This window comes from Octodon degus, unplaced genomic scaffold, assembly GCF_000260255.1.
Source record: "Octodon degus isolate 3935 unplaced genomic scaffold, OctDeg1.0 scaffold00032, whole genome shotgun sequence".
NCBI classification, from domain to species: Eukaryota; Metazoa; Chordata; class Mammalia; order Rodentia; family Octodontidae; genus Octodon; species Octodon degus.
Window position 1 is genome coordinate 11,098,154 of NW_004524608.1, and position 16,276 is coordinate 11,114,429.

The 16,276-nt window shown below is 35.8% G+C and overlaps 1 protein-coding gene across 7 annotated transcripts in view; it reads right to left on the reverse strand.

The window, feature by feature from the left end:
* The window catches only part of Slc4a10 (solute carrier family 4 member 10), a 416,671-nt gene that overhangs the window by 138,540 nt on the left and 261,855 nt on the right, over positions 1-16,276 (reverse strand). For all 7 annotated transcript variants that reach the window (XM_023713848.1, XM_023713847.1, XM_023713849.1 and 4 more), the window contains one exon: positions 12,980-13,126. In XM_023713848.1, the coding sequence (XP_023569616.1) occupies positions 12,980-13,126 (147 nt within the window). The remainder of the gene's footprint in view (positions 1-12,979; positions 13,127-16,276) is intronic.

Below are 16,276 nucleotides of genomic sequence, written 5' to 3' on the forward strand. Positions count from 1 at the left end.
TTTGGGTGGAACACTCTGTATATGTCCACCAAGTCCATTTGTTTCAAACTCTGGTTCAGTTCTGTTATTTCTTTGCTAAGTTTTTGTCTGGTTGAACTATCTTTTGCAGATAAAGGGGTGTTAAGGTCTCCTGTTAAAATTGTGGTATTGGATATTAGATTTTTCATGTCCATTAAGATTTGCTTTATATAGATGGGTGCTTCCATATTTGTTGCATACATATTTATGAGTATTATCTCTTCCTCTTGAATTTTTCCTCTAATCAGTATATAGTGGCCTTCTTTATTTCACTTGATCATTGTTGGTTTGAAGTTGAGACTATCTGAGAATAGGATTGCTACACCTGCTTTTTTCTGAGTTGCTGGGGCATGTGGTATTTTTTTTCCATCCTTTGACTTTCAGACTATGAATGTCTTTAAGAGTTAAATGTGCTTCTTGTATACAGCATATTGTTGGATTTTGTTTCCTAATCCACTGTGCCAGTCTATTTTTCTTAATTGGTGAATTGAGTCCTTTTACATTGATGGTTAGATCTGAGACATATTGACTTACAATTGACATGTTATTTACCTGTTTTAGTTTACTCCTTTTTCTCCGTGTTTAAGTGCTTGCCCTATTTAGTTGGTTGCTTCTGATCTCATCCGTGGAGTTCTGATCATTTTGGTCCTGCTCTAGAACATCTTTCAGTAGCCTGTGTAGGGTTGGCTGTGTCATCATGAAATTCTTTAGCTGTTCTTTGTCATGAAAGTATTTCACTTCTCCATCAAACTTAGAAGAGAGTTTTTCAGGTACATTAGTCTGGGCTGGATTTTGTTTTCATAAAAGACTTGAAGTACTCTGCTCCATGCTCTTCTTGCCTTCATGGTTTGTGCAGAGAAGTTGGCCATAATTCTGATGGGTTTTCCTTTGAATGTGCTCTGCTTCTTTTCTCTATCGGCTTTCAGTATATTATTCTTGTGCTTAATTTGTTGGATCTTGACTATTATATGTCTCAGTGTGTTTTTCATTGTTTTGAGCTTACTTGGCATTCTGTATGCTTCGGTTACCTGAATGTCAGATTGTTTCCTCATATTTGGGAAATTTTCTGCTATTACTTCTGCCCATATTTTTTGTCATTTATATTGACTCCTTCTTTCTCATTGATGCCTATTAGTCTCACATTGTTCATCTTTGCATCGTCTTACAGGTGATGGAGTATCTTTTCCTGCATCCAGTTATTTTTAAGAGATCCTTTCTTACCTTTTCCACTAACTGCACTAGCATCTTCAAGATCTGAAACTCTGTCTTCACTTTCACTTAATTGGTTTTGCAAGCTTGTGATTGAGATTTTAAGTTCCTCTATATCTCTTTGACTCTGCTTCATGTGATCTATTTCTTTCCTGTATTGCTCATTCAAGGAATCCATCATTTTTCTAATCTCTTCTATTTTTTTTTATCAATGTCTTCTTTAGAAGCAGTTATTAATTCTTTTACTGCAGTGTTTTCTTCAGATTGGGTTTCCTCCCTTTGTTTCTGTAGTTGATCCTTTACTTCAGATGCTATGAGTTCCAAGAATTCTTTTTTTATTTCAGAAAAAAATTCCACTCTGAGTTACCCTATAACTTCATGCTGTTGCTTATTTACTTTTGACACTATTAATTCATACATTTGAGCTGAGCTAGTGTCCTCTGCACTTGTTTAGGTGGGCATTGGGTTTCCTCCATATGTTTCTGCATTTGATTCTTTACTCCAGATGCTATTAATTCAGGGATTTCTTTTTTCATTTCCAATCTGAGTTCCTCTATATCTTGCTGCAGCTGTTTCTTTATTTCAGAAGCCGTTGATTCATTGATTTCAGCTGTGTGATTCCCAATTTGTTCTGTGTTAGTGTCCTCTGCACTTGTTATGGGTGGGCTTGGGGTCTGAGATTGCATTTTGCTCCTTCTCATCATTTTGTGTAGCACTGTCTTCCAACCTTTGTTGTAGAGCTTTGGTGCAGTTATAACCTTAGTACCTATTGAAATTCAGGTGTAGATCTATCCTACTGTGCCTGGCTTGGGTCTAGTGCTATGCTCAGCTCCATCTTTTTCAGCCCTTGGGAGTGAACCTGTTGTGTCCCTGTGGCAAGATGTTCTGCTCCTGGACTAGCTGGGTGGTTCTGTCCCCTACTCTCTCTGCAGGGAATGCAGCTGCAGAATTTCACCCCTGAGCTGAGTCTCAAGGAGACAAGGGGAAGAGAGGAAAGTCTCCCACACACTCACTGGGCCTGGGCTAGGGCTGGATTTGATGGTCCTGAGAATGTGACAGAAGTTCTCACTCACTCGGCGAGCGGGGGGGGGGGTGCTGCGGAGTGGTGGTGGAGGGTCCTAAGGGCACAGATGAGGGTCTCACTTACGCTGTGCCTGAGTTTGGAATGAACAGGTCCCGCGGGCACAGGATAGCAGGAAGCTCTCCCACACACTCACCAGGCCTGGGCTAGGGCTGGATCTGTGGGTCCTGAGAGCACGGCAGAAGCTCTCACTCATGGGAGGGTCTGGGTGTGGACTGCATAGTGGTGGTGGGTATCCCAAGGGGGTGGAAGAGGGTCTCAACCATGCTGTACATGGTCTTGGACTGGACTTCTCCTCTAATTTTGAAGGATACTTTTTAGAGTACATCAATCTGGGTTTGAAGTTGTTTTCTTCAGGACTTGAAACACTATACTCCGAGCTCTTCTTGACTTTAAAGTTTGTGTTGAGAAATCTGCTGTGAGTCTGATGGGCTTTCCTTCATAGATTATCTGTTTGCTTTTTGTAACAGCTTTTTTCTTTCTTTTCTTTTCTTTTTTTTTTTTTTGTTTTGTTTTTTGTTTTTTTGTGTGTGTGTTTTTTTGTGGAACTGGAGATTGAACTCAGTCCTTTGTGCTTGCCAAGGAAGCACTTATGCTACTGAGCCACCTCCCTGGCCCCTCTAACAGCTTTTAATACAGAACACATTTTTAAAATGTATTTAGTACAGTGTCTACAAGGTCTCACTACACAGATCAGACTTGCTGTTTTTCAGCCTCCAAAGCACTGGGGTTACAGGCACGCAACACCATCCCCTGTCTCAACATCAGTGTGAAACAGGGGCGGGGCCAGCATTGCAGGCCCAGGATCCAACCCCTGGCCTCTGCATATGCCTAAGCAGGTGCTTTAATCTGCTGAGCTATCTGGCCAGCCTTCAAAACACATTTTTAAGTGTACTAATTTCTTTATGGGTCAGGTGCTTAAGTAAATATATACTTTATTTCTTCACTGTGTCACAATAACCTGGTCAAAATGTTACTAATAGTAATTAGCCTTAAATATAATACAAATATTGAAGAAGTTTTAAAAATTAGACATCTCAACTTCTGTTTGATTTAGTTTGGTTTTGATTTGAACTTATTATATAGCTCATATTGGGCTAAAACTCATGATCCTCCTGCCTCAGCAAGTGTTGGAATGACAAGCATGTGTCACCATATCCAGCTTGACACCTCAATTTTCAAGTGTTAATTTCTTTCTACTGTGTAACACTGCATTTTATATGGTCATTTATTTTTAATTTCATTGAAAGTTGAAAATAAATTCATTTATATGGCATATTTGTCTTGTGTATCAGTAAGATTTCCTTTTACAGAAGGTTAATATTATAAAACTTAGTATTACTACAAAATATTCTAAGCCAATTTATTAAACTAAATTTTGCAGCATGATAAACAGTAATTGAGTCAAAAGCTAAGTCTCATAGGTTACTATTTCTTCACAGGAGAATGCCAAATTTTAGTGGATGAAAGTGATTATTTTTGAAATCAATCTGAGGAATTCATAAAACTTTAGATGTACTTAAAATCCATGGTATATTAGTTTAGCAGGTTTTTATTTTTAATGGGAAATTGTTTGCAATAGAAAGGAGAATTTATTATACTTTATCCAGCATTTTATGGAAAATCTTGCATTGATTAATTAGAGTATCAAACCGGAATTATTTTTAGGTTTTATGTCAGATCCAATTTATCTAAAATAATCAGCTGGCACTGTTTTATCCTAAAAGTGCTCTATGTGGGTGATGATGATCTAATGATTTTTAACATTTGAGCTCATCAAAAAAATTATTTCTAGTCAGCCTGTAATTTGTGCCTAGAAAAAAGACAGTACTTTGTATAACCATTAAAATTATCATAAATTTTAATTTTACAGTTACTCAAAAAAATTAATACCACCTCTTTGCTGGATTTACCTAGTGCAGATAATAGAGCTGCTAATGGGGTGTGATACAGCCTGTCCTAACTTTCTCATCACTTATCAGAAGCCACACCTTATGGAAGCCATACCTTAACACTGGTATTATAGTGCTCATGTGTCTGAGACAGTTTTCTTATCACTATTGCCAATGAGTTATTTGACTTTGACTTATATGAATTTAGATGTCTATAACACAATGCAGCCAGACCCCAAAACTTAATTATCGCATATGTGAGATTTTGCCATAGGGCTTATTAGTGTTTCCCCTTATAATCCATGAGGATTATTCCCTACACATCTTTAAAACACTAGTCATAAAATAAACTCGAGGAAAAACACCTTCACAATAATGCACAAATAACACTTTCACTTTCTTAAAAGTATATGATATAGCTCAACAGACTAAGCACCTGCTTAGGCAAGTGCAGGAACTGGGGTTGGACTCCCAGCACCACATGCTGTGCTGGCCCCATCCCCAGGCATGCTCAGCCCGCCACTGAGACCAGTAGTGGTGGCACATACCTATAATCCCAGTGCTGGGGAAGCTGAAAACAGGAGGATCACTATGAATCTGAGTTGCATAGTGAGACCCTGTACCAAATATGTTAAAGTGTACAATATAGTACAAGGCAGAAAATGACTTGTCTAAGACACAATAATAACAGCAATGGCACAGGAAATGATTATCTATTAAAGTAATAAAAAGTGATTATTTCTTTGAAATGTATCTGAGGAATTCTTAAAACTTCAGATGTACTTAAGAAAATTCATACTATATTAGTTTTTATCAGCGTTCTTTAATGGGAAATTGTTTTCAATAGAAAGGAGAACTTAATCAATTATAGGAGGTGTTATACTTGAGTTCAAAATCACATATAGTACCTTGTCCCTGGATTTTTTTATTCTTTAAAATAGAAACAACTTCATTGATATTAACCTATGTTAATAAAAAATCTACTCATAATCCTATTAATATTTTAAACAGAGACTTAGATTATATTTCAACATAGCCAATTAATATTATCCCATGCATATTTTCCTATCTATTAAAACCTAACTCTTTAAAATATTACGACATATACCAAGTAAATTGTAGTACTGTCCAAATCAGAAAGAAGTATGCACATTAATATGAGTATTACTCCTATATTGTGGGCCGGGGAGATGGCTCAGTGGAATAAGCATTTCCCTGGCAAGTGCAAGGGCCTGAGTTCAATCCCCGGTACCACCAAAAAAGAAAAAAAAAAATTACTCCTATATTGATAGGTATGCTTTTGTGATAGTAACAGAAATCACATCATGAAGATATGATAGATTAAGACATATGTCTCCTGCTATATTTACTAAAACATACAGTGGAAATAAAAAGCAATAACATAGAGAAATTTGCCCACAGAATAAAGATCTAGCCTTTTATCCATCTTTTCTTTAATCTTCAGACACATCAAACTGATCTTAAAGAAAGTAAGAACATTAGCCACAACTATAAAAGAATGTATGGGCAAGGTAAAACCAACAAATGACTTATATCCATAATAATATTAAAAACTGCTATATATTCGTAAGAAAAAGTCCAATAAAAAAAACCAACTTTGATATGTATTTTACAGAAAAGGATACCAAAATGATCAAAAAGTACATGCAATGTTGATCATGCTTACAGGTAACCAAGAAATATAAATTAAAAATAATGAGATATTATGATATACCTTAACAGATAACTAACATTAAAAAGCCATTATGTTTCTACAAACAAATATAAAATTATCAACTGTTAGTAAAGATGTAAAACAACTTTACATAAGCTCTAATGCCATCTCAATGTTTTCCAGTTTTGGAAAACTAGATTATCTACTAATGTTGAAAATACGCATACTCTATGAGTCTATAAGTAATTTTATTCCTACGTATAATAAGTGTGTATGGGGACCAAAAAGACATAAAAATGTTCACAGTAGGCTTATTTGTAATAGCTCCAAACTATGTATGTTCTAAATTTCATGCAATGTCTATAGCACATTACCCTACTGTACAACAATGAGAATGAATAAAGCTGTATCTAAAAATATTGGTGAATTCAAAAAATAAGATATATAGCAATGAATGTCTCTTGGATGGTTTCATCTACACAAAGCTCAAAACAAAAAGATCCACCCGTGTAATAAGATCAACCAGAGATCTTTTTGAGGAGGAGGAAAAATAGTGACCGAGGGTAAGCAGAGAAAGAGATTCTGGAGCGCTACCCAGGTAGTGGTTGCACAGATGTTTCTGAGTCATAATTTAGTGCATTGTATGTTTATGTTTCTATGTTTTAACACTTGTGTGTACTAATCTTACACTGTACAATAAAATAAATTTAAGTAAAACATTTTGGCATTCTTACATATCACCAGATCGGGAATTAAAATAGGAACAAAAAGCTATTTCCTACAAAAAAAAAAAAATTGCTCTTTTCCATATTGCTTCATTTCTGCTGAAGTACGTGCACAAGTTAGTATCTAAGTCTAAAACCAATGTCTAATTCAAGGTTTGTGCCATAGTGCAGTACCTTTGGTCATATTTTAAACACCAGTTTGACACAGACAGTGCTTTTTAGATTCATTTTACTATTTGTAGATTAACTAATTGTACTTGGTATAATCCTATTATCTTTCTTGTTACACTCTCTGCTGGGAGAGTGAACAAAATTATCAACACTAAGTTGTTCTGAATTTTACTGATTATCTCTACTTTCACTGACTTCAGGATCATGCTTCAGTATGATCATTTTTTAAAAGCTAATTTATGTTCCGACTTGAAAATGCAATTTCAAAGAAGGTAAATTAAAAATGACATTAAAAATAACAAGATGTGAAGTCTTAGCAGTTTTATGTTACTGGGAAATTGTTTGCAATAGAAAGGAGAATTAACTATCCTTCATCCAGTTGTTTATGCAAGCCTGTGTATTTATTAATTAGAGTACTAAACTGGACTTTTTATTTCATTTTATTTTATTTTATTTTTTGTGGAACCAGGGATTGAACTCAGGCCTTTGTGCTTGTGGACTTACTTTTAGGTTTCAAAAATTTTATATAATCAAAACATCACCACCACCACCACTACCCAACCAAAGGGCTGGGTCTATCTTTGAACGCGCCTAGAAATCACATTTCAGCTACTGGATCTGGTGAACTGGAACCAGTCATTCCATAACTGTGACACAAACATAAGCTCTTTTGCCTAAGAAAGCCTTTTCTTTTGCTTAAGCCTAGCACTAACAAAACCAGCCTCCTACCAGTACTGTATTACATGATTGGGTCATATAACAAAGTAGGATTCTGAAGATATTGTTCACATATTGTCTTTATACATGACCCAATGACTTTTTAAGAGTCTCAATATGCAAACATTTCTTCAAAGGCTTTTTGTTAAAATTGATGTCTACTTCACAAATTTGTGCCCAAATTATCCCATGTTTTCATAGACATACACCACCCCAATCTATAACATAAAAGCCTAACTTCTCAGCAGAAGGACATGAGGCTCCCAAGAACTCTCCTCTCTCTGTATCTCTTTGGAAGTTGAATTCTTAAATATTTACACACAATGGCAAGATCTTCAAAAGATATTTTTTAGAATCTTTCCATGTAGAGTAAGTATTTATCAAGAGTACAGATATTATTCTCAGTATAGAACTCTCACAATCCTCATGCAGGATATAAAATCCAAAATCAACAGGGATAATGTATTGGTAGCTTTTATCGCTAGAACCAAATACCCAACATAGACAACTTAAAAGAGAAAGAGGTTATTTTTGCTCACAGTGTCAGGGGATTCAGGCCGTTTTGGCCATCCCCAAGGTAAGAACATCATGGTGGAAGGATGTAGTGAAGCAAAGCAGCTTAGCACATGGTGCTGAGAAGTAATGCAGGGAAACAGTGCCAGAGAAAAGAGGCCAGAGATCAGGAATAGTACCAGAGGTCACACTTCCATGACCTACCCAAACATCCTAAACTATGCTTTACTGGTCTCCTGGGAGGCTACCAAGATAATCAAATTGACAAGATTACCTATCACAGATGACATATAAAATTTGGTTTCAGTCTCAGAATATGAATGAGAATTTGACTATCACAGCAACTGAAATAACTATAGGATAAGGATTAAGGCAAATGATTGCCCTAAAGATAATGAAGCATGAAGTGTTTTTCATACTGCCAAAGTATGCTGTTGCCAAAGAGTTGTCCCTGATAAAACAGATCTTAAATCTAACATCAACAAAGACACTTAGAGTATAATAGATTACAGGTACTTAGAAGGTAAAGGAGGTTTTTGGTATCTAAAAATAGTGGCTAACACATTAAAGGGTAGAATCTGGGACACTTATTTCCAACTTTCACAAAAAGAAGAGTGAAAATTTTTTAAGAACCAATGGTCCTTGACATTAAAACTATCTTGGACTATTAGTTTAAATGCTATTCCCTAGGGAAATACTCAAGATGTACTAAATAGAAGTCTTTGAAGATAGGACCCAGCATCAATCTCTTTATTTAAAGCTCCTTGGCATAGCCTAATGTGGATCATGGTTTGAAAAATACTGTTCTAGAGCATTGCTTGCCAAATTTTAACACAAAAATACATATCTATATAATCTAAGAACATTATTAATATGCAGATTCTGATTCGAGCTCTGTTTCGAGGCCTGAAATTCTGTATTTATCACAAGCTCAAATGTGGTACTAGTATTTCTGTTTCACGGACCATACAATGAATAGTTAAGTTTCTAGAAGAGTAAATCTCAACCATACTGCACAATAGAATCACCTGGTATACTTCTTTTTCTAAATACCCATGTTTAGGGGCCAGGGATGCAGCTCAGTAACACAGTATCTGCTTGGCAAATGACAGGTCCTGAGTTCAATTCCAGGTACCAAATAACAACAATAATTAAAACAATAATAATAATAATAACAATAATAATAAATATCCATGTTTGGGCTGTATGCACAGAGATTGGATTATCATGGGATTTGGGCATTAATATGACTTTAGAATTCTCAAGTAGACTCAGTACCTAGAATGACTGATCTAGAAAATTCTCAGCAGAATTAGTCACTTTTCTTCAATCTAGAACACAATACCAAATACCTACAACCTAGAAGTGAAAAAGTTCAGGCTGGTGAGATAGCTCAGTAGTCTAAGTGTCTGCTTGGCTAGCACAGGGACCCACGTTTAATCCTTGACACATCTGGCCCCGTCCTGGTGGCATATGCCTATAATCCCAGTGCTGGGGAGGCTGAAAACAGGAGGATCACTATGAGTCACAGCTGTGTAAAAGTTCATTTTGGCTCACAGTTAGTCTGTGGTCTCCTGGCTCCAAGACAGAATGGAACAGCCAAGAGGAATAAGGGAGGACATTTGTTCACCTTATTGTGGCCAGAAAGCAAAACAGGAATAGAGGAGTGAGAGAAATACACAATTCCAAGTATATCATGGTCCCAGTGACCTACCTTGTCAGACTAAGCTTCACCTTAATCAGCAAGTCAGCTATATTCATCCCCAGGACTCAATTACCTTCCAAAAGAGCCACCTGTGAGGGTATGAAGCCTGTGGGGGACATTCTTGATCAAAAGCATAGCACTGACATAGCATCTGGCCTCAGAAACAAAAGGAAAAGAAGGTAGAGGCAGAGGTAATGAGAAAACTATAAACATAACTTGCTCACAAAACAAATGTGAGATAATATTAATATATTTTATCAAACACAGAAATGATGAAGAGTTACCATTAAACCTTAACGCAAAAGTAAATCACTCTTAGAGTTTTAACAGGTAACCTTTACTAATTATATTGAAATGGAACTTTACTAAGAAAAAATTCTTCCTATCTACTTGTTATGGTTTGTGTATAGGTATCCCCCCAAAGCTCCATGCAGTCATCGGGCAGCTTCTGGAGTTTGTGACTGATTACTGTGGCTGTGAATGTTGCACCTGCACTATGGCAAATAATTAGCATTACAATGTAAGGAGGGGAGAGAGGCTGGGTTAGCTACCTGAGCTGCTGCCACTCCCTTTGCTAACTGCTCTTTGCCCCTGTCATGGAAGGTTGCTCTCTGTCATGTGCCACTCTGCTTTGGAGCAGCTGAGTATGGACTGAAACCTCTACTAACTGTGAGCTAAATAAACTTTTCCTTCCTTCGTTTTGGGTGCCAGGTATTTGTCCTAGCAACTACAGAAGAATAACTGTGACACAATACTGCAAACTCAGCAGTAGATTTTACCTCATAAGCAGAAAATACCTGATGATGTATTTGCCCAATGACTCACAGAAAACTGTCCTTTTATCACACTTGGCCAGGATAGCTAAAGTACTGTCTTCCATTTGCTCCTCCAACAATCATTCTGCCCCTGGCAGAAGTACATGTATGTGGAGAATTTGGTATCAATAACTCTAGACAATAATGAACACAAAGAACTTACTGACAGCAGCTGCTAGGGCAACCTTTAGATATAGTTGGATAAATACAGCACAGATACACCTTGAATGGTTTAAAATTAAGCATAGGGGCTTAGGAGATAGCTCAGCAGCATAAACGTTTGCCCGGCAAGTGCAAAGTTCTGAATTCAATCCCCAGTACAAGAAGAGAGAGTAAAACTAAGTAAAAACAAATATATCAAGAATCTATAAAAAATAAAAATCAATGGAGGGTAAAAATAACCTTGTCAGACCAAAGAGAGATCATAGATCTGAAAGTTATTTATTTCAGTAGAGAAGGGAGATGTGCAGAAATATCTGGGCATCCTCAGTAAACTGTAAAACATAGATCCTATCAAATAGAAAAACACAAATTAATTAATAAAAGACAGGAGGACATGTAAGAAAAATAAGAAAAGTAAGAAATTCAAGAACTAAAAATATAGCAACAAAATTAAAACCTATCATAGATGTTATAAACTGTAGAACAGATACTACAGTGACTAACTTCAATAGAGGAAAAGTTCAAGTCCAAAATATAGATTACAATATTCTCAGTGAAGAGATCAAGAAATGAAATAGAATCAGACATAATGGGAAAATTTTCCCTAAGTGAAAAAATATCAAAGTGTGCAGACTGGGAATGATTTTAGTACACCTACCATTAAATCTATCTCAGTAAGTTATTTAAGAGGACACAGAAAGAAATGCCTAAGCATTCGGATTTAAAAAGCATAAATCTAAAAGAAAAAATATATGTTAGATTTTTCTGTGACAATAAAAATAGATATTGAATTTTATTTATTTTTTTAACTTTCTCTTACAATCCTTTATTAGACTGGGGATTGCGAGAATGCACGTGCAGCATATGTGGTTACACTTTTTTCTTTTTCTTTTTTTGTGATACCAGGGATTTAACTCAGGGTCCTGTGCTTGCCAGGCAAGCACTTATTCTACTGAGTTATCTCCTCAGCCTCTTAGATATTGAATTTTAAAGATATATAAAATTTTAAAAGTCATAGGGGCTGGGGAGATGGCTCAGTGGAATAAGCGCTTCCCTGGCAAGCACAAAGGCCTGAGTTCAATCCCCAGTTCCGCAAAAAACAAACAAACAAACAACAAAAAAAAAACCCAAAATATAAAAGTCATATTGTTACTCGATCCATTAACTTGCATATGTATTTAAGTTACTTCATACTAAATGACTAAAAGGAAGAAAAAATAGAGGATTTTTGGCATATAGGCCTATAGACATATATTACCAGGAGGAAAGTCACATGAGTTCTTTTGGATGACATATTTTCTCTTCTAGAAGAAGGCAGGATAGTCTACTAAGTGATAGCAAAAAAAAAAAAAAAAAAAAAAGGATTTCAGAGAATGGTGAATAAAGTTGAAAAAAATCACATAAAAACCAAGGAAATGCAGTAAAACTGGAAGGTGGTGTTGAGATTCACTTGGCTGATGAATTTATAATGATTACACTCTGTCTGATGAATGCCTGTTTTCCGCACATTGCCTACTTGACAAGGCAAAAACAAAGCACTGACATAAAGGAACCCCAATTTAAGTATTTTATTTTTAAGGGATAAATAAAACTAAAGAGAGACCTTATGGTACTTAAAATATTGGCAAAGTACTGATGAAATGACTACCTGTGAAATAAGAATAGTAGAAAAAGAAACGATCGTTTATTTTGAAAAAATGAAAAGCCAAGTGGTCACATAAGAAACCAAGGGGAGAAGCTACAGTCAAGAGAGCTAGATGAGCAGATTAGTGACCCAAGGTAGAGATGAGGAGATAAACCAAGTCCAGTAACTGAGATTTTTCTCTATATTGTGTGTAGGGGTTCTCATGGTATTCAGAAATCATTAAAAACAACAAAAAACATATTTTGGTATTACATATAAACTTTCAAAGAACACTCACATTAGAGCATTCAAAATCCAGGTGAAATTTTGACAGTCGTAGCAAAAGTTAGTGTAAATGAGAACTAAATAAAGAAATTTTTCCTTGGATTTTTTAAACTACTGAAGGCAAAGACCACTGTTTATTTAAATTATCAAAAGCATGTAACTAAACTTTACAACTTAACTGTACTACCCATATCGTAAAATTAAATCGATTTTCAATTTTGCAAAGCAAGTTCTAAACGAAAAACAAAACTTAAACTTTCTTTCTCTTCTCCCCATCTGCCAAAAAGCTTCAAATTTTATGAATATCAGTTATCACTAATAATTATGGATTATAGAAGTATGTTATGACAATCATAAATTTAATAAAAACAAGAAAAATGAGCTTACCAAAAGAAGGTGACTCTCTTCCATCCTCTAACCCTGAATCTCTTTCTCGGTCTCTCTTTCTGTGTTTATGACCACGATGCCTGTGACGTCGATGGCTTTTTCTTCCTCCCAAGGGTACATGAACTCCAATAAATAGTGTTCGATGACCTTCATCAGGAAGTAAATGTATACATTAAACTTCATACTATTCCAGCTTATAGAAGATGATGATTTACATGTTTTTGGTTTTTTTTAATACTTTTACTTACAAACAAATACCAATGAAACAGTTTCACAAACAATTACAGGCACAGTTTCAATAATTAATACACTGAATATTGTTGTCTTAGTGGTTATTCATTCTACAAGATGCAGACATGATATCCTGTCTCAAACACTATTATAACAAACCTCTCTATTCATTGAATTGAGAGAATGGAGCTATCTATCCTAAATATTTTGAATATATAGATACAAAAGGTTCATTCATTTCTCCTTTTTTCCATAATTTTATTGAGAAACAAACAGCAATGAGACAGTTTCAAACCAAATTGGTAGGACAGTTTCAATAATTAACACACTGTATACATTCTTCCTAGTGGTTAATTGCAGTACAAGATGCAGACATATCCTATTTACAAACACTATTAGAACAAATCCCTGTATACATTAAGGGGTCGTTCATTTCTATCCCACTTTTTTGGTTAGTTTGTCAGAGATGGGCATTCCATTCTCATTGAAATATTGTAGGTGCTTATTTTCAGCAGAATTTCCCAGCATAGTCCAGTAGTCCATAATGATAGTGAGTTTTCCATAACTGGCAATGTCCAAAGTTGTTGACTTGAGCTTTTACAGTTCAGCATATTAATGTGGCTTTACTTTTTAAAATTCGTTTTTATACTTTTATGCTAGATGGTTAAGACCAAGATAAAGCAAGACCTATATAACAAGAAATGTAACTTTTGTATCTGATAAGTTCACTCAAATCCCCTCAGGATATAACCTGAAACCCTATACTGTAGTTTGTAGATCCTTTGTGAGTGTCAGCCATGTGGATGAGTCATGGCCATTGCTTGGCCAATTTGCTCTCTGTGAAAGCTTGAGAGAATGTTTTCTCTCCATGTGACTCGCCTTAGGCACACTCTACATCATTGATCACATTCTTCTGTGGCCCCATAATCTCCTTGACCAGAAAATTCGGGACACAACTGAGTTACATGATGTTACAGTATAGATTCACCTATGTCCTGAGTCCTCACTGACCTTGAAAGGCTAGGGCCAAAATCTTGGCTATCCTTGCAGCTCCTCTTTTTCTCTAAGTTTTGGTCTGCAAATTAGGTTGTTAACCCTCCAGAAGAGAAGCTTATTATTACCCTACAACATATGCAGTTGGGTTTAACCTATCTATCTGAATATCAAACATCTTAGGCATAACATGGAACAGATATTTTCCATCAAGTATTATATGTTAAACTTTAAGTCCCTGCAGAATGAGGACAAAATTTAAAAAATAAAAATGTTTGAAAAAATATGAATAAACAATTACTTAATTTTACACAGAAATTTAGAAATCTAACCATATAGAGCACTGTAGCAGGACTATCCTGTGATATTTTTTCCAGTCTCTTGTTTTCACTTATTGCCCTTTTTAAAAAAAAAAAAACAAAAAAAAACATTTACTTGAGCGACTGTATGGCAGTAATTGGTATGTCATTACAAGCAGTACATATTTAGAAGACCGGAAAGGCAGGCATTTTAAGCATGACTCTACCATTACACACTGCTATCTTCAGTGCAGCTGCTTAGTTCACAAGTATCAGCCTACGTAGTTTGTCAGGGTGAGAATCCTACCAACTAACTGCTAGTTTCAAAAACATGCTGCAGATTCCCAGGATCCTTGCCTTACCCATCTTGTGCATATAATTGTATGGCCTTGCCCCTGTCATGTTTCCCAGCTTTTCTCCTTGCCCTCTCCTCATTGTCCCACCCTCAAGTTCTTGCTTTCCTTTTAATTGTGTTGTACCTTACTATTTTTATTTCCTCTTTTGAGTTCTTATACTAGGGAACTATCCGATATTTACACATGTGGGTCTGGTTTATTTCACTTATAAGTATATCTTCAAGTGGCATCCACTTAAATATAAAGGCTTTGAGTTTATCATTCTTTATAGCTGAGTAATATTCCATTATATAAAAATACCACATCTTTTTCATCCATTTCTCAGGTGACAGGCATCTTGGTTATTTCCAAGATTTGGCTATCACAAATTGTGCTCCTATAAACATACGTACACATATATCATTATGATATGACGGTTTAAGTTCCTCTGGGAAAATTCCCAGTAGGGGGAATAGCTGGTTTGAATGGGATTTCCAGTCCTAATTTTTTAAGGATTCTCCACACTGATTTCCATGTTAATGAAAACAAGTCAATCCGGCAAATTGTTTCTCAGTGTTTTGTTAGGACATGTAAATCTTAGGACCTGGCACCATATTTTACCATGACATCAAAGTATATCACAAATCTAACACAAACATTTCTAACCCTAATATTTCACTCTGTATTTTAAAATCATTAATTTATTAACTGTCTTAATCATTTCTATGCCCCATACTTTAACTATATTCTTTTCATTAAAAAAATTGCTTTGCCTTCTTTCTATGTTCAGCTATGTTGTCTCACCAATTCTCTTCCCTTCAAAGTCAAGACTATAAAAAATCAATATTTCTAGTAAAACAGATTTATGATGACTGCCATGCCAAATCTCACTCCATGTGTGGGTATGATCTCACTGACAACTTTCCCTTACTTGCTCTGCTCATTGTCCTCTTCAGCCTTTGTTTAATTCACATACAATTTTTTGTGCTGAGTTTTATTCTGTTTATCTGAAGAATTCTGTCATTGGTGCAAGCTCTAGGATCTACACCCTCATGCCAGAATTCACATGTAGAATGCCAGCTTACATTTCACTTAAGTAATGGATATATTCACCGAGACATTCTTCCTACAGGCAAGTCACGTCCAGCGTGTCTCTGGCACTCTGCCATTCCTTTCTACTCCAAGTATCAACTACACATCAAATCTCACAAATATACCATGCAGCCACCCCCCCATAGCCCATGTAATTTATCACTACACTCTGACTTCCACATATCTGGGGGAAGCCTTTTCATTTCTTTCTCTCTCTCTCTCTCTCTCTCTCTCTCTCTCTCTCTCTCTCTCTGTTTTCTCTTTTTTTTTTTTTTTTGGTGGAGGGAGCCTTTTCTATGGGTACTGTCCCAATTCACATGCTCATCTTCTCTCCACAGGACTATTAA